Source organism: Pipistrellus kuhlii, unplaced genomic scaffold, assembly GCF_014108245.1.
Source record: "Pipistrellus kuhlii isolate mPipKuh1 unplaced genomic scaffold, mPipKuh1.p scaffold_m20_p_1, whole genome shotgun sequence".
Taxonomy (NCBI): domain Eukaryota; kingdom Metazoa; phylum Chordata; class Mammalia; order Chiroptera; family Vespertilionidae; genus Pipistrellus; species Pipistrellus kuhlii.
Window position 1 is genome coordinate 45,119,824 of NW_023425404.1, and position 19,516 is coordinate 45,139,339.

The window sequence follows — 19,516 nt, forward strand, 5'->3', positions numbered from 1 at the left end:
AGCCTATCACTTCCACATCCTAGTTTTTATTCTTTTTATGTTGTGTGTTACATTTTGTTATAGCTTACCGTATTAATCTTGGGTTCCGTAGTCCTCGGTTCCAGGGTTGTGTGGACTGTGGGAGGAACGACCTTCCTTTTTTCTCCAAGGTTCTTTAGTTTAATAATCAAATATGCATGAGGCAGATTAGCAAGAAAAAAATAACCCAACTTTAATGCATACATTCGCATGGAAATTCCACGTGCACAGTTAAATTCAGAGACAGAAAAGGAAAATGTGTGACTCAGAGGTTAGAACGTGAACTGAAGAGTTTGCTTTCCTCTTGTCTCTTCCTTTAATCTCCTGAAATGATCTAAATTCTCATTTCTTTCCTTTCCTTTTTTTTAAAAAATATATTTTATTGATTTTTCACAGAGAGGAAGAGAGAAGGGATAGAGAGCTAGAAACATCAATGAGAGAGAATCATCGATCAGCTGCCTCTTGCACACCCCCCACTGGGGATGTGCCTGCAACCAAGGTACATGCCCTTGACCGGAATCGAACCAGGGACCTTTCAGTCCTCAGACTGACGCTCTATCCACTGAGCCAAACCGGTCCCGGCTCATTTCTTTCCTTTTCGAGAAACTCAAGTAAATCTAGTACCCTTCTTTTTAGCCGGAGCCCTCTCCCTTTGGCTTACTTACTGGATACCTAGTACCTTCTCTCAGCACTCTCTAGTACTGGTTGTTTGGTTTCTTATTATTTTCTCCCTAAAGCCCTTGCTTATCCATCTTCCCCCCAAATCCAGCCTTAGGTGGCTTCTCTGAGTTCTTTTGGATTAATGACACCAGCGTAATCATTTCATTTCTCCTTTCTGGGCTCTTGCTGCTGGCACTGCGGAGCATCTTTCCCCTTAGTCATGTAAGAGCATCCTTATCTGGAGGCAGCACTCCAGAAACTGCCGCCGCATTCCTGTAGAAGAGGCAGAGAGTAAGGGCTTACCAAATTTTCAGGTTGTCCTTTCTCTAAACTGCAGCTAGCCTATTACTTCCACATTCTAGTTTTTATTCTTTTTTTTTTTTTAATATATTTTATTGATTTTTTACAGAGAGGAAGGGAGAGAGCTAGAAACGTAGATGAGAGAGAAACATTGCCCAACTGCCTCTTGCACACCCCTAACCGGGGATGTGCACGCAACCAATGTACATGCCCTTGACCAGAATCAAACCTGGGACCTTTCAGTCCGCAGACCTACACTCTTACCACTGAGCCAAACCGGTTTTGGCCTAGTTTTTATTCTTTTTTATTGCACATGTATATTTTGTTATATCTGACTATATTAATCTTGGGTTCTGAACTCCTCAGTCCCAGGGTTGTGTAGACTGTGGGAGGAACAAAGTTCCCTTTATCTCCAAGGTTTCTTGGTCTAATAATCAAATAGGCATGAGGTTAATTAGCAGGAGAAAATAACCAACTTTAATGCATATACATGTAGGGGAATCCCACATACACAGTATGTTCAGAGACGGAAAAGGAAAATTCTATATAATAAAAGCCTAATATGCTAAGTGTCAGACCATTCGTTTGACTGTTCAACCAGTTGCTGCTATGACATGCATTGACCACGGGGGGGGGGTTTGAGGGGGGGAGAGAAGGGGGGGGTTGAACGACGCTTCAACCAGTAGATTAGCTTGCTACTGGGGTCCAGCCAATATGGACTGGGCTAGATGGGCCAGACACGCCCTAGAACCCTCCTGCGGTCTCTCCCTTACCCGATCATGTGATCATGTGCGGGGGGGAGGGGGAGGCCCCTCAGCCTGGCCTGCAGGGATCTGATGGAAACCAGAGGATAGTGGGTATGTAAAGCATTCTGCTTTGATTTGTAGAATTTAGTATTGGAAGGGCCCTTCACATCACGTAGCCTCCTCGTCTTGTCTTCTTCAAAACAGTGGCCTCACTGTGTATATTGAAATCAAGCTACTGCACGTCCGGCTATTTTAACGGATTCTAAGCCCATTAACCTTAAGGCTAGAGTTAAAAAGAGTGCCTTGTAGGTAGTTGATTCTCTCTTGGCCTTGTCATTTTCCATTTCACACTCATCTTTCTCCAGTGCAATCCAACTCCCAGCCCCAATGTTTTGACCTTTCATGGTGTTATTTGGACACAGTCACAAAATTCTGTTTCAGAGAGAAATCCTGAACCTTCTTCATAATTTTTTTTTTTTTTTTTTTTTGTACAGAGAGGAAGGGAGAGAGAGAGAGAGAGAGAGAGAGAGAGTTAGAAACATCAATGAGAGTCATCGATCGGCTGCCTCTTGCACACCCCCTACTGGGGATATGCCCGCAACCAAGGTACATGCCCTTGACCGGAATCGAACCCGGGGCCTTTGAGTCCCCAAGCCGACGCTCTATCCACTGAGCCAAACCGGTCCCGGCCATAATTTTTTTTTTTTTTTTTTTTTTACAAAAGTTCTATCATTTATTCATATCTTCAAAGATTTTAAAGTGTCATATAGTCACATCTTGAAATGAAGTGTGATAATCAGGATCCTGGTAGAAAAATCTCTTGTCAAAATTTGCATTTCTTTGGTATATTATACCAATTCAAAGAATCTTCTTTAATTCCTTCTCCTCTGCCCTCCTCTCTCAACCTTCTGGGGAAACTAGGTGTGTTCGCTACCCAGGCCATCTGAGCTGCTGTGCTGTGGTCTGAACTGTGCCCCCCTTCAGGTTAAAGCCCTAACCCCCAAGGTGATGTTATTTGGAGATCATAGATTTCTATGAGGTCAGAGGGTAGGTCCCTTGTGACCTTATTAAAAAAAAAAGACACCAGAGAGCTTGTTGTTCCTCCCCCCCTGTCCCTTCAACTCCTCTCCTCGCCACCACCACGTGAATGCACAGTGAGCAGATGGCAGTCTGTACAGGCCGGAAGGAAAGCTCTCAATGGAAGCCAACCATGCTGGCACCTTTATCTCGGTCTCTAGAACTGTGAGAAAATACCGTATTTTTCGGACCATAAGACGCTCCGGACCATAAGACGCACCAGTTTTTAGAGAAGGGAAATGAAGAAAAAAAGATTCTGAAACAAATAGTGTCCTAAAATATTTTATGTGCATTAAAACCCAACATCACAGTCATAAACACATGTAATCAACCCTGTAAAGTAAACAGCAGCATTTAGAACCATTTTAGAGCCGGGCAAGCACACAGAGACCACACAGAGCCGGGCAAGTAAAAAAACTTTTTTTTTAAAGTATATGTGTAGGCTATATTTGGACCATAAGACTCAGGGACTTTTTCCCCCCACTTCTGGGGGGGGAAAAAGTGCGTCTCATGGTCCGAAAAATACGGTAAATTGCTGTGTAAGCAACCCACTCTGATATTTTGTTATGGCAACCCAAGCTAAGACAGGTTTTAGCATCAGGACTGGGGTACTGTTGTAACAAATGCCTAACCATGTGGAAGCAGCTTTATATCTGGTAATGGGAGGATAGAAGAGACTTGGGGTGCATGATTGAAATGTAGACCTTCAGGGCGATTCTGGTGAGATGTGTGACAGACACGAGGAACAAAAGTGTCATTGGAAACTGGAGGAAAGGAAATCCTTGTTAAAATGGCAAAGAACTTGGCCGAATTGTGTTATAGGGTTTTGTGGACGGAAGAACTGTGAAGAGTGAGATTAGATATTAGCTGAGGAGATTTCTAAGCAAAGTGCTCACGGAGCAGCTTGGTTCCTCTCGACTGCAAAAGGAGAGAGAGGAATTGAAGGAATTGTTAAGAAAAAGGAACCAGTGTAAAACTTCAGACAGTAAAAAAAAAAATAAAAGGTAAATGATTCAGGAAAAAAAGAAAAAGGAACTGCCGAAAGCAGTCTGGCTCAGTAGATAGAGCTTCGGCCTGCAGATTAAAGGATCCCAGGTTCGAATCTGGTCAAGGGCGCATTCCCAGTTGGGGCTGTGCAGGGGGCAGCTGATTGACGTTTCTCTCTCATCAATGTTTCTAACTCTATCCCTCTCCCTCCCTCTCTGTAAAAAATCAATAAAATATATAAATAAATAAACAAGCATATCCTCAGGTGAGGATTTTTTTTAAAAATCAATAAAATAAAATATATTAAAAAAAAAAAAGAAAAGAAAAAGGAACCAGGATTTGAAGATTTGAAAATTCTCAGCCTATCAGCATTGCAAAAGATAAGAAAACTTCTCTGAGAAGAGCAAAGGGTGTAGCTGAACAACCATTTGATAACAAATGAATGGGGTTATATGAGCAGAAACACTGCCACTTTGACTTAAAGGAGCTAGCGATGGTGCCAGATGAAGAAAGGTGGTTGGACTTACTGGATTTGACAGGATGGGATGATGGAGCTATGTGGCTGTGAACTTGCATTATTCTTCAGGAAGGGGGAGAAATGGTCCCAAAGACGAGTCAGGGTCATCATGCTGATTGATACTGCCACCGCATTGCGCCTGAAAGATGGGGATGTTGAGCCAAAAGGGACTATTTTTGAGCCTTAACACGTTAAGCGCCATGTCAGTGACTGAAACGGAAAGGACAAAATAGGCTTGGCGCTTAACGTGTTAAGATCTAAAGGAATTTGTATTGCTAGGCTTTAGACTTCCTTGTGTCCCATCGCCCTATTCTTTCCAGTTTCTCCCTTTTGTAATGGGAATGTCTATCCAAACGCCTGTCCACCATTATATTTTGAAATCACAGGGATTTTGCCTCAGGATGAACTGTAGCTTGAGTCTTACCATATCTGGTGTAGATGATATTTAGATGAGACTTCAGACATTAGAATTGATACTGGATGGAATGAGTTAGGACTGTAGGGGCTGTTAGAGTAGAATGAAATGTATTTTGCATGTGAGAAGGTCATGACTTTTGGGGGCTAGAGGCAGATGCTGTGGACTGCTTTGTGTGCTCCCAAATTCTTGAGTTGAAGTCCTAACACCTAGTGTAGTGGTATTTGGAGATTGGGCCATTCAAATGAGATCATCTGGGCAGGGCTCTAATGATGATTGCTGCCTTGCTCTCCTCCCTCTCCTCCACCCACCTCAACACCAAGTGAGGACATAGTGATAAGGCAACCATCTACAAGCTAGAAAGAGAGCCCTTACCAAAGTCAACCACGCTAGTACCTTGCTCTTGGATTTTTAGGTTCTGGACTATGAGGAAATAAATTTGTGTTGATAAAGCTGCCCAGTTTATAGTATTTAGTTATGGCACCCTGAGCTTAGACATGCTGGTTTTGTCACATTCCTCCTTTAACTTTGAGATTTTCCGCAGTTTTCCTTTTACCTTCTCTATTCTGAGCTATCTCTGAATTCTGCATCTCATTCATTGTCTGCTTTCTAAGTCACTGATAACTGTGTACCTTCTTCCCAAAATGCAACTCTTCCATATACATCTCCTTTTAAACTCAAACCTTGAAGATTCAGGAAGGTTATGATGTCCTAGATTACATAGAAAGTTAAGAAAAAGACGACTAGATCCAAGGAATTGTAGGCATTTCTTGATATCTTTTTCACTAAATTCTGTAATAATTATTTTTTTGTGAATACAAAATAAATCAATTCAAATGAGATAAATTTGTGAAGTTATTCATAAATTTGTGAAGTTATTCATAAGAAAAGGTTTAAAGATATGAGGAGTCATGTTTATTATATATTTGATTTTTTTTTTTTTTACACTTCACACAAAAGACATTTCCAAATAGGTCAACCAGCCTGATTTTTCTTGTTATTAAAAATCACCTGAAATTGGTTCTTTTAAAAAAAAAAAAATCTAGACCATAAAGTCTCCTGGTTTAGGACTTTACCCCAAGATATTGTACTATATATTAAGGAGAAAAAAAATTTTTTTTTTTTTTTTTATTGTGTTAGGCCAGAATTTGCCAAACTTAACCATGCCTTATGGTCTTAAATCAACTCTGATTTGTGCATTTATATTGCCTGCTTAGCCTTTTAACCATTTGAGTTTGTGAATTCTGGTATAATTCATGAATTCTCTAACACCTGAGATTCATCATTAAGTAATAAGATTACTTAGGAAAAATCAGGAAGAAGTCTGGCTCTACATAGCAAGAGAATATAAGCCCCATGAAGGAGAAATCCTGACTCATTCATATACTGCAGAGTGTTGAATGAATGCATGGGCTCCTCTCCCAAACCTAGTACCTCTTAGCCTGTATATTACATGTCCCAGATTCTCCAAGTGCAAGGAATGAGTCTGGCTCTATTTTTTCCCTGGCCCATAGACTCCTTGGATTCCCTTCAGTCCCTATTTGATGCCCTCGCGTGGATACAGAGTCAGGAGTAGTATGTTAGGTCTGTGGTCGACAAACTGGCTCGTGAGCCACATACGGCTCTTTGGCCCCTTGAGTGTGGCTCTTCCACAAAATACCACGGCCTGGGATAGTCTGTTTTGAAGAAGTGGTGTTAGAAGAAGTTTAAGTTTAAAAATTTGGCTCTTAAAAGAAATTTCAATCGTTGTACTGTTGATATTTGGCTCTGTTGACTAATGAGTTTGCCGACCACTGTGTTAAGTAAACTTTTAGCTAGAGAATTGTTATTTTTGAAAGGAATATAGAAAATAGATCCAGTGCTGGAAGATACCTTTTAAAGAGAAAGAAGGGTAGAAGACAAAAAAAAATCAAACCTGTTAACCAAGGTCAAAGAAGACTCTTCGAACTGTGTTGTTATTGTGGACAGTAGAACAGGCCTGTTCCCAGTAAGTTAATATGGGACTGGTGAGTCAGCATCAAGAGTCTGTTGGAACAGAGGCCAGGAATTCAAATGCCTGTGGTTGGAACTACCAAGTGACAGGAGTGCAAAGCATGAACACAGCCCCAAGAGGCAGAGATTTGAAGGTTAGAGCAAAATTGACTCAGTGTAAGTACGCTTATAAAATAAAAGTCCTTAGACATGTCCCTCTTTAAGGTCTGATTGGTCCCGGAAAACGAGGAGATAGTACCCCTGCAAGCATGTGAACATGGCATCCACCACTACAGTCTTTTTTTAGATTTTGGTAAACGTTTGCCACTTGTCATACCAAAAGCTATTTGGAGAAAGATGGTCAAAGGAATAGGCAGCTATAATGTTAAGATAGACTTAAACATCAATACTCTTTGATTTGAAAAGAAGATGATGGAGTATGAAGTCAAGTCATCTGAATAAGTAAATTAGGAATTGTTCACAAATAACAGGCATCCCATGAAGTTTTATGAGGTGAATTTGAGTCAAAAAAGGAAGGACTACTTGATACTTATGGGCTAGTTTACTTCCCTTGCAAGTGAGGGCCAAGTAAAATGCAAAAATAAAGGCACTGTGTGAGGTTGATGGTTTGATGGCCCTAGAGAACATTTGATTCCATGACCAGTGGTTGTAGAAAATGGTGTGAGAGGGAGGATTTGGGGCCAGCAGTAAGGAGCAGATAAGCTGGGGAGAGACTTTATACCTTTCTGTTCTATTTGAATGCTTTTTTTCTTTCTTTCTTTTTTAAGTTTCTCTTTCCAGTCTTTACACCCTTAATTTTGCTTTTGTTTTCCTCTCACTCTGTTTTGTTTGTTTGTTTGTATTTCAAATAGTCTGGTGTGTCTCTCTCTCAACATCCTTCTTCAAGCTCACATCTATACATATAAAAAAGCCTAAGCGATCTTTTGACTGGTAGCTGTGACCACACTGACTGCCAGGGTCAGATGCTCAATGCTCAGGCATGGAAACATGGAACAGACTGATGAATTTCGAAGGGAAGGGGGGACGGGGAGCAGGAAGAGATTAATCAAAGATCTTTTTTTTAAAAAAGACCGTGGTTTCTTTTATTTTTCATTTTTTCAATATATTTTGTTGATTTCAGAGAGGAAGAGAGAAGAAAGAGAGAGAAACATCAATGATGAGAAAGAACCACTGATAGGCTGCCTCCTACACACACCCTATTGGAGGTTGAGCCCACAACCCCGGGCATGTGCCCTTGACTGGAATTGAACCTGGGACCTTTCAATCCACAGGCCGATGCTCTATCCACTGAGCCAAACCAGCTAGGGCTAACCAAAGATCTTACTGCATACTAGAGGCCCTGGCCTATAGAGATCAGGCCAAAACTAGTCTGGTGCATGGATTTGTGCACCAGTGGGGTCCCTCGGCCTGGCCTGTGGGGATAGGGCCAAAACTGGCTCTCCAAGATCCCCTGAGGGATCCCAGATTGCGAGAGGGTTTAGACCAGGCCGAGGGACTCCACTGGTGCATGAATGCAGGTACCGGGTCTCTAGTAAATATTTATAAGGAGCTTGGGAAGAGGGATGGGTCAATACTTTTATAAAAATAGGATTAGACTATAAGTATCTCCCTGGAATTTGCTTTTCTCACTATGGACATCTGTTTCTACAGATAGATCTAGTTGTTTCTTTTTAATAGCTGTGTACTATGATGGGCTCCTTATTGGTGGAAGTTGCTGATTTTTTTTTTTTCTATAACAAATAATACTGCAGTGAATATCCTTATACATTTATCTTTGTGCATTTGCATAACACACCTGTAGGATATGAATCAGAGGATTCTATGTATTAACATTTTTTATTGATACTACCAGTTGTCTATTATAAAGGCTATACCACTTTAACAGCCATGTGCACAGTAACTGAAGTCCTGATCTAAATATTGTCCCTCTCCTAAAGGAGCTTAGTAGAATAGCTGGTTACAGATTTGAGGCAGGTAAAGGATAAGCTCGTCTAGGATATCTTGTGCAAAAAAAAAATGGAAGTCCTCCAAGACTAATGAAATCCCGTCAAAAGGATACAAAGAACCAGCTGGAAGAGTTTCTGTTGGCCAAATTTGGGACAATTTGGTCAGCAAAATGCTTAATTGTAATTACACCACATTGGATTTTTTAAAAAATTAATGAGTCTTGCCTGACTGGCGTGGCTCAGTGGTTTAGTATTGACCTATGAACCAGGAGGCCATGGTTCCATTCCCCTTCCAGGCACATGCTAAGAGTAAGACTGTGGGCTTACTCTCCAGTGGGGGGGTGTGCACAAGGTAGCCAATCAGTGATCTCTCTCATCCTTGATGTTTCTCTCCTCTCTTCCTCTCTGAAATCAATTAAAAAAAATACTTTTTAAAAATAAATTGAGTATGATACTAAAAAAAAAAAAAAAAAAAAAAAAAAAAGGTAATAGAGGGAGAGAGTAAAACATTTTTAAAGAATAAATGTAGCTGAAACCGGTTTGGCTCAGTGGATAGAGTGTCGGTCTGCGGACTGAAAGGTTCCAGGTTCGATTCCAGTCAAGGGCATATACATTGGTTGCGAGCACATCCCCAGTAGGGGGTGTGTAGGAGGCAGCTGGTCGATGATTCTCTCTCATCGATGTTTCTAACTCTCTATCCCTTTCTCTTCCTCTCTGTGAAAAATCATATTTTAAATATATTTAAAAAAAATAAATGTAGAAGGAATGATAGTATTAAAAAACATTTACTGCCTGGCTAGTGTGGCTCAGTAGTTGAGAGATCATCTGTTTGATTTCTGGTCAGGGCACATGCCTGGGTTTTAGGCATCATTCCCAGAAAGGAGCATGCAGGAGGCAGCCGTTCAGGGTTGATATTTCTCTCTCATCAATGTTTCTATCTCTCTCCCTCCTTCCCCTCTCTCTAAAAATCAATATAAAACATTTTTTAAATATACTGTTCTGCAATACCCAACTTAATATGTAAAATAAATTTCAGGCATGGAAGTTCATGGGAGCTAAAACAGTAGGTGAAAGGTTATTGGACTGTTCACATGGTGCAACAAATTACTTACCAATCACAAAAGGGAAATATATAACTTTACCCTAGAGAAATCCTGCAGTTGCTAGTAATCAAATAATTAAACTTGGCAGCACTGGTGAGGGATATCCTGACATCATGTGCCATTCTACATATATATATGTTGATTTCAGAGAGGAAAATAGAGGGAGAGGGAGATTGTTGATCGGCTGCCTCCTGCACATCTCACACTGAGGATCCAGCCCGCAACACAGGCATGTATTCTGGGTGGGAATTGAACCATGATCTCCTGGTTCATGGTTCAAAGCTCAATCACTGAACCATGCCAGCTGGGCTCATGTGCCATTTTATTGGATGCCATAAGTACCCAGTTCACTTATGGAGTATTCTTTTTAAAAATGTGTAATCTAAACCTAATTCACTCTCATAATTATCAACAGGATTACCTTCTCTAGAATTGGGGATGATTCTACCGTATGACCTTAGGTAGACTATGTTAATAACTTCTCTGAGTCTCAAAGCCCTCATTTGTAAAACAGTGATACAGAATCAGACAGATGCATGAAAATAACCTAAATATACTTTGTTTCATTTGTACAGTTTGTAACAAAAATAATTTGGTGTATAGTAAGAGTCTAATATGTTGATTCATCTTCCGCTGTCAGAATCCACTCATGGCCACCATATATATAGCCAAATGAAAACTACATTTTCCCCCCCACAAATAATATCTTTAATTATTCTCTGTAATTTGATGACGTTTTAAAGGAATCCCCTATACTGGCTTAGATCCTTAAGCTAACAAAGTCCCTATGCCAGAAAGCTTTCTAATCCCAAATGTTCTGGGGGAAATTTTAGGTAGGAGAGCATGGGTTAGAGCATTTTGTACTCATTAAAAATTTAGATGGTCGTACACGAAATTGCCAATTTTATAGAACAAAATGTTCAATTATCAGCAATTTGATGTGGCTCAACCTAATGCATGCATCCCCTTGGGGAAGGTCTTTAGTAGAGGCTTCGTCTATCATCTTCATTTACCAACCAATCACCAATCTTTTTTCTCCCTTATGTTTTAGAGAAAGATTTGTTCAAAGGAGGAGAAAAGTGGGATTTGAGATTTGAATTGATTTAAGTGTGAAGGGAATCGTGATGTGGAGTGGTATTCTAATTATTGTGGGATGTTTCATCATTTCATACTCTCTACTTTCACACTCATGTATAATACTTACTCTTTTCAATCACTTCTTACCCCTCCCCCCCTTCCAGACAGAGGGAAATGAGGCAAAAGGAAAAAAACACTTTTCTAGCTCTTTGCCTTCACTTAAAGTGATTGCTCTTTTTTAATAGGCAGTTGGGGAATCTTGAAAACTTGAGAATTCTTTGGTTCTTTTCTAAAAATAGCACTTTGAAATGATAATATTCTTTTAAAAAAGATCTTAGTTATTCATACTATGGAAGGTACAAGTGGGTTATGGGATTTCACATGGATTTTCTGTTATAGAACATAAATAATGAAGAAACAAGTCCCAATGGGGTTTGGGAGGAAAGTTTCAGGCAGTTTCTGAAGGGAATTCCGAAATGATCACAGCACAGCAAGAATCCTCCCTGGGATATGGCTCTCACAGCAAGGGCCATAACAACACCCCATAAGAAAGTGGCTTCCTCAAAGAACGTGTTCTAGGCAAATGTATATATTGTAGTTTCAGTGTTTTCTCAAATAAGAAAAGGTAAATTCACTGGAAGACTTTCCCTCTTAAGGAAATGTGGTCCAACCTAGATATAAGTAGGTTTAATAAAATCCTTAGTTGTTGGCAAAGCCAAATCATTGCTAGTGTGACAATTATTGTTCATGTCCCAGACAGCTGCTCAGGAAGCAATCCTGCACGCATCTGGAATTGGCACACCTTCACCATCTAAGGACTACTGCATGGTCTACAACCCTCACTGGACAGCTCTGCCAACGACCCTAGAAAATGCAGTAAGTACATTGCAGTTACTATTTCTTTGTAAACAAAAATATTGAAAGGTGAAAATGAGTGATTGTTATTTTCAGTGTATGAACTATTTGTAATATGTGATTAATAAATAATAACTTATTTTTATTAATTTTTTGCTTTAGCTTAAATATTTTTCTCTCTGAGGGAAAACTAAGCTAGGGAATTTTAAAATACTTCAAAGCCTGATCATCATGAAATCTTTTTGATTTACCTAAAGGGACATTGTATTAAATCAATAGATACTTTGTCACTAAATGCATTTAGGGTGAAATACGGTACGTATTTACTATACTAAAGACATTTCTTCTTTTCAGACTTCCTTTAGTTTGAAGAATCTGACTTCCACACCACTGTGTGATATTTCTGATATTCCTCCTGATGGCATAAAGAACAAAGCAGTTGTGGTTCAGTGGGGAACCTGCCATTTTCTTGAAAAGGCCAGAATTGCAGAAACCGGAGGTGCTGAAGCATTGTTGGTTGCCAATAACAGTATTGTAGTAAGTTATAAAACTACTAGAGGCCAAGGGCGGGAGGGGGCTCAGCCCAGCCTGCACACAATTGAAATCTGGGATCTCTTGGGGGATTTTCGATTTCGAACCTAAACCACTGTTGGACATCCCTCTCAAAATCTGGGACCGCTGGCTCCTAACTGCTGGCCTGCCTGCCTGCCTGATTGCCCCTCACCACTCTGCCTGCCTGCTTCATCACCTCTAACCACTCGCCTGCCTGCCTGATTGCCCCTAACTGCCTCTGCCTCGGCCCCTGCCACCATGGCTTTGTCTGGAAGGACATCCAGAAGGATGTCTGGAAGGACATCCAGTTGTCCAATCTAATTAGTATATTACGCTTTTATTATTATAGATCACATGTGTCAAACACAAGGCCCACGGGCCAAATCCGTCCCGCCAGGCCTTGCAGTGTGGCCCGCACCGCGCTGTCATCACTGCACTCCGCTGCGTTTCCATCACAATGACAGTTTATGACTGTTCAGTAAACCATTCGGCCTGCGATTTAGGCTGGATTTTAGATTTTGGCCCCTTCTCTGATTGAGTTCGACACCCCTATTATAGATAATTATTTCTTTTGAGCTCGTGATATCAAATTTCACAGGTTGAACTACCTACCCTTCTGTGTGCAGAGTTTTGAATAACCTGATAGGATTATCTTAAAATAAACCTTCTGGTTATGATAGGCATTTAATTGGAATATTTTGTAGTTTCTTTTCTATTTCTAAAGTAGACAAGACTTTGTTAGGAACAAGTATGTATAGTTTTGTGTGTGAGAGTTACATATTGTATATATGATACAACTGTATATATCAGTTTGAGAACTCTTGCTGTAATATTAAAAACACTTGAAACTTTGTTTTATAACTTGATAAAGATGTTATAGTCTAATTAATGGAATAATTTGGATTTTATTCTGTATATGTATTAGTAGTTCATACATTTTCATGATATGTGTTGTTGTTTTTTCTTTTAGTTTGCTCCCTCAGGGAACAGATCTGCATTTGGTGATGTGAAAATACTGATTGCATTTATAAACAACAAAGACTTAAAAGATATGAAGCAGGTAAATTAGTAATTACATGCTAGACAATGTTCATACCTAGTACAACTCTTTACTTTTAACCATTGATATTTAACATAAATGATTATACAAGCTGCACTTGCTAACAAGAAGCTGTAAAGGCCTACCACGTCTTTACTTGGGAAGTATTCACCTCCCTTTTAGCACAACGTGTTTCCAAGCCCTCACTCCAGAAAGGATATTGATTTGTTTTGACTCCTTTAAAACCTCTGATTGTATGGAATACTGCAGTTTCAAGATTTAATAAACCAAAATATAGCCGCCTAATTTTGACAAGAGAATATATCATATTGTCAAAACTAGTTCTAGTATTCTTGACTGCCTGATGCAGTGTCCATCCCAGAGTCAAATTGGAGTGTTGCTGCCATGCTCTGTAGTGGGAAGAAAACCAATGCTGGTGTTTTAACTCATTTTTTTTTTTGCCTTTCAGGCTCTTGGAGATAACATTACTGTGAAAATGTATTCACCGTCAAGGTCTAACTTTGACTATACGATGGTGGTTATTTTTGTAATTTCTGTGTTCACTGTGGCATTAGGAGGATACTGGAGTGGACTACTTGAATTGTAAGTTTAATTAAACTTCAGTGTTTTTTGTGATAATTTTTCTTCATTAATATTAATCTTTAGAAAACATAGTATGTAACTAGATCTCCAATTATTTTCTAGATTATTTGTTGAAACTTTATAATTTCCCAAAAGCTACTATTTCATTAAAAATCTTTTTCCATTAATATAAATTCATCCTGCACTTCATTATTTGTACATTGTTTCTTTAGAGTAGTGCTTCTCAAACTGTAATGTGCATACAAATTGTCTTGAGATCTCATTAAAACAGAGGCTCAGGGTGGGGACTGAGATTCTGCACTGCTAACAAGCTCCCAGGTGATTTTGCTGGCCATGGACCACCCTTTGAGTCAGTAAGGCAGGCTTCACGTATATATCGGGGCAGTTTCCTCAAGAAAACTGGAGATGAGAGAGGAGTACATATAAGCTTTTATTTATTTATTTATTTATTTATTTATTTATTTATTTATATAATATCATGATAGGCAGAAGCAGAATTTGTTGTCTTCAATAGCCAGATTGGGAAGTGGATGTCCTTTACCTATAAGATTATGGATTTTAATATTGAGGTAGCTGAGTCAAGAGTAAGATAAAGATAGAAGTAAGTGTATGTATGTTTGAGGTAGGGAGGGTGACAACATATTCTAGCTAATAAAGAGAGAATATGCTAATTGACCATCTCACCCTCACAGAGATGGCGGCACTCACAGCCAATAAGGAGGGAATATGCTAATGGACAGCCTCACTCTCAAAGATGGTGGTGCCCAGTCTTCTTAGCCCTGCCGAGGCGGCAGGCGTGTGGCACGGCCGGGCCCTCCCCCAGATGGGTTCGAATGCTCCAAGTGCCTGCCTCCGGGGGCCCCCAGCAAGCCTCGGATAGTGACTGTCCAGGGCTGCCTGAGGCTCTGTGAAGCAGGGCCAGCCGAAGCTTGCGCTGCCAGCAATGGCAGCAGCAGAGGTGTGATAGGGGCATTGCCTTCACCTCGTTGCCAGGTCGCCTCCTGCCCCTGAGGGCTCCTGGAATGTGAGGGGGCAGGCCAGGCTGAGGGACCCCCTTCCAGTGCATGAATTTTCATGCACCAGTTCTCTAGTAAAAAAGGAATATGAATTGGTGATAAAAAGAAAGCATTTCCATGAAAAGTAGAATTATTAAGAACATAAGGATTATCATTTAGCAAATAAAGAGTAAGACTGAAAGAGAACGGAAAGAGAATAAGGCTTAGGGCAGGGAATAAGGCTTAGGGCCTCATAAGCCAGAATTACCTTGCCAAGTGCAAGGTACACCTTATGCAAACGGGAAGGATGTCTTGGTTCCATATAAAGACTTTTCAGTAGAAATTTGAAGTCTTACTATAACGAGATCACTGGTCCTCAAGCTTTCTAAACTCAGGATGGCATGGAGAAGAGCTTAGCATGTGGCTCTTGAGAAGTTTAAGAGAATATTTTTTTAAAAAGACGAATTCCATTATTTTCTGATATCAGTCTAGTATATGTTTTCCTTCAAGAAATTGCCTCATGCTTTCTATTACACCAAATACGAACATATAAATCTTCATTATTATAGTTTACATGTGTACTCTGATTAAAAAAATGTCCTTAAGCCCTGACCAGTTTGGCTCAGTGGATAGAGCATCGGCCTTTGTATTGAGAGGCCCTGGGTTCGATTCCTGTCAAGGGAATGCACCTTGGTTGCAGGCACTTGCCAGTAGGGGGTGTGCAGGAGGCAGCTGATCAATGTTTCTCCTTCATCAATGTTTCTAACTCTCTATTCCTCTCCCTTCCTCTCTATAAAAAAAATCAATAAAATATATTTTTTTAAATGTCTTAATTTGTTTATTTAGCTTTCCGAATTGGCAGTATCATAGCCAAAGAGGTTTATCTGAGGCACAATTACTGCTAATTGAAAAAAAATAAGTCAGTAAATATATTTGTTTATAATGATAGATACCGTAGATGGCACGTTTTCCGACTTGGGCATCACTTTTATTGAAACTTACGTTAATGACACTTTAGCTCTACAGTTTCAGGGAGGGGCTGTTGAGTCTGTCCTCAGACTCTCCCTTCTCTTATCCCAGGTAGCATGCCTAAAGTCACAGATGCTTAATGTGGTGGCCATCCCAGTTCACAAGGGTCTAATAAGATAGTGGCATGTTAGTAAATAAGCAGTTTGGCAAGTGTGCAATTTGATAGAAGTAAACTGTTTTTTAACTAACATTTGTACTGAGCCGAGATGATGAAAAGGTCTGGTAGTGCACACAGGTAGACCGGAGTTGATGGGATTGGAGCTGGAAAAGGATGCAGTGGCTTCCACACAGCTGGGAGGAGACAGTAGGTGACAGAACAGAGACTGTTCAACAAGGGGCACCTGACGCTCTTTTTCTTTTCAACTTCAATCTCTCCCTTTTATTAACTGTGTGACCTAGAAAGCAAGGGTTGTTGGAAGAATTAAAAATGTTTTGCTCTCTTAAATCAAGGTCGGACAAAGCTTTGTCTTGAACTCCTATCAGTCCTTCAGAATGTATTGATGAGCATATAGTAAATACTGAGTTGATAGAAGAACTACTACTGTTTCCATTTAAAAGAAGCTAATTTTAGAAATACTTGATTATGTGTAAATTGATAATATTAAGTGTATAAGAATTGGTTATCATCTGAAATTTATTTCATAAATATAGTTTCCAAATCAGATAATATGAACACCCACAAAATTTAAGTTGTTTATATATGTCATCTGTTTCATCAATTTTGCATCAGGAAAAAATGCTGTTTCAAAAGTCAAAACATTGGTTAAAAATATTATCTCTGGAGGTTAAAATAATAGAGAGTTTTTACTTTCTTGATTAAACATTTCTTGTTGGTATTTGGGTGGGGTTTTTTTAATGTATTATTTTGTAATAAAAATTTAAGTTGGTGTTAAAGATGGATTTTACAAATGATTTTACTTGGAAGAGATTGCTAAAGTTCTCGTGTATGTTTACTCAGGGAAAGCATGAAGGCAATGGCAGACACTGAAGACAGAGAAACAAGGAGAAAGAAGGACGAATATTTAACTTTCAGTCCTCTAACAGTTGTAATATTTGTGGCCATCTGCTGTGTTATGATGGTCTTACTTTATTTCTTCTACAAATGGTTGGGTAAGAAGTCATGTTTTATATTTCATATTTTCAGCAAACAATCTTCTCACTTATTTGGCAGATTTATCTTTCCCTTCTACATGAAAAACTTAAGTGAATAAATAAAAAGTGATATTAACTTTTTAAATTGTTAGAAATGTTAGGTGTTCATTACTGTGGGGTAAAAAAAATATTCAGATTAAAAATATACTGTCTTGAGGTAAGAACACTTCTTCATGGATGACTTGAAAGAATTGTTATGGTCCCAAATTTCCCTCCCTGTAGATAAAGCATGAAATCCTAATATCTAAAGAACAGATTAGCATGGCCAGTATTGCTCATAGGTTGAGAATTGACCTATGAATGAGGAGGTTACAATTCAATTCTTGGTCAGGGCTTATACCTGGGTTGTGGTCTCTATCTCCAGTAGTGGGGCAGGATGCAGGCGGCAGCAGATCAATGATTCTCTGTCATTAATGTTTATCTCTCCTCCCTTCCTCCCTGAAATAAATAAAAGTAGATTTTAAAAATAAAGAGCAAGCTAAGGACTTCTTGGTAGCTATATTGAATTACATGAAATAGAAGGCTACTCAAATTACTGATTTATTGCCTTTGCTAACCCCCAAAGTATAGTTTATTCTTTTGTCAGTTTATAAATCAAGATGTTATATTACTTGAATTTTGTTTTACTTGTATAAACAGTCAGCGTCATATTACATCTAAAGACACACAGGTATCGGTCTGTGGTCTATAGTAAGTGATACTTTTTTAAGTAGGTAGCAATAGGAACATAATGGTTTGTTTATCCCCTGGACAATCATAATTGTCTGATAGGATGGAAAATGCCATCCCTGGTCAACATACAGTACAAAGAGGAGGTAATGAGACCAGGGAAAGGGGGAGTATGTCTGATGAGAACTTGTAAAAGCCATCAAAGGCTACAATGCTTATTTGGAGAACATTAAAATACTTTCCAGGACTAGCAAATTGAGACCTTAAGGTTAGTTTCAGCTTATTCAGTTTCTCCTGTCCTGTGGCAGCAATTTTGAAAATGTGATCTATTGACATATAGTTCCAATTAGAAAATAATCATTCTTTTTTTTCTTTTTTTAAAATATATTTTATTGATTTTCCACAGAGAGGAAGGGAGAAGGATAGAGAGCTAGAAACGTCAATGAGAGAGAAACATTGACCAGCTGCCTCCTGCACACTCCCTACCGGGGATGTGCCCACAACCAATGTACATGCCCTTGACCGGAATTGAACCCGGGACCTTTCAGTCCACAGACCGACGCTCTATCCACTGAGCCAAACCGGTTTTGGCTAGAAAATAATCATTCTTTGAATATCATTCATATTCCGATCTATTGTTGGGAGAGTAGGTTCTAGGGTGTTGTTTGTATTATGTTGTCATTGGGTTGCTAATTTTTCTATTTTAATGATCTTCAGTTGTTTGTGTCTGACGCTTAGTCAATATATTAGTCGTCTTTGATAGAAAAAAAGAAATTTCTGTACTCTATCGTAAAACATGTTATAATTTTTGGTAAGATATTTTCTTAAACTAATTGCTATTTTATTTATTTATTTTTTTAAATATATTTTATTGATTTTGTGCAGAGTGGAAGGGAGAGAGATAGAGAGCTAAAAACATCGATGAGAGAGAGTCACCAATCAGCTGCCTCCTGCACACCCCCCACTGGGGATATGCCCACAACCAAGGTACATGCCCCTGACTGGAATTGAATCCAGGACCCTTCAGTCCCCAAGCCTACGCTCTATCCATTGAGCTAAACCGGTCTCGGCCTAATTGCTATTTTAAAAGTTGACCCTGACCTTGCTGGTGTGGCTCAGTTGGTTGGGTGTTGTCCTGTGAACCAAAAGGCTGCCAGTTCAGTTCTGGTTGGGGCACATGCTGGTTGGGCTCAATACCCAGCAGGAGGTATGCAAGAGGCAACTGATCAATTGATCGATGTTTCACTCTTATATTGATGTTTCTCTCTCTCCCTCTCTCTCTCTTATTTCTAAAAGTCAGTTTTAAAAATCTTTAAAGTAAGCATAAAAGCATACACTGAAAAAAATGAAATGAGCCTAGCTGGTGTTTCACGGTACTTAGGCATTGACCCATGAACCAGGAGGTCACCTGTGTAATTCCTGGTCAGGGCACATGCCCGAGTTGCAGACTTGATCCTCAGTAGAAGGTGTGTAGGAGGCAGCTGAATGATGTTTCTATCTCTCTATCCTTCTCATTCTTCTCTCCCTAAAATAAATAAAAATATTTTTTTTTAAATAAAATAAACTATATACTGTATATAAAAGCCTAAGGGACCGGTCGACTGGTCGCTGTGACCTGCACTGACCACCAGGGGACAGATGCTCAACACAGGAGCTTCCTCCTGATGGTCTGTGCAATTCCACAGCCAACCTCCCGTGACACTGATTGGCCCTGATTGCTGGCCAGGCTAGGGACTTCACCCATGCATGAATTCATGTACCTGGCACCTAGTATTATATAAAAT

The 19,516-nt window shown here is 39.6% G+C and overlaps 1 protein-coding gene and 1 long non-coding RNA gene across 4 annotated transcripts in view; one reads left to right on the forward strand and one right to left on the reverse strand.

Annotated features, from left to right (window-relative positions):
* Positions 1-12,110, reverse strand: part of LOC123652466 — a 46,003-nt gene extending 33,893 nt beyond the window's left edge. Inside the window, exons 1-2 of the long non-coding RNA XR_006741820.1 lie at positions 12,021-12,110; positions 6,636-6,745 (exon numbers count right to left, since the gene is read on the reverse strand). This is a non-coding gene — a long non-coding RNA (uncharacterized LOC123652466). The remainder of the gene's footprint in view (positions 1-6,635; positions 6,746-12,020) is intronic.
* Positions 1-19,516, forward strand: part of SPPL2A (signal peptide peptidase like 2A) — a 53,127-nt gene that overhangs the window by 2,886 nt on the left and 30,725 nt on the right. For all 3 annotated transcript variants that reach the window (XR_004988721.2, XM_036442285.2, XM_036442298.2), the window contains exons 2-6: positions 11,595-11,714; positions 12,048-12,230; positions 13,216-13,305; positions 13,754-13,887; positions 16,870-17,021. Coding sequence is in view for 2 of the 3 variants with exons in the window: in XM_036442285.2 (XP_036298178.2) it covers positions 11,595-11,714; positions 12,048-12,230; positions 13,216-13,305; positions 13,754-13,887; positions 16,870-17,021 (679 nt within the window). In the remaining variant the exon portion in view is untranslated. The remainder of the gene's footprint in view (positions 1-11,594; positions 11,715-12,047; positions 12,231-13,215; positions 13,306-13,753; positions 13,888-16,869; positions 17,022-19,516) is intronic.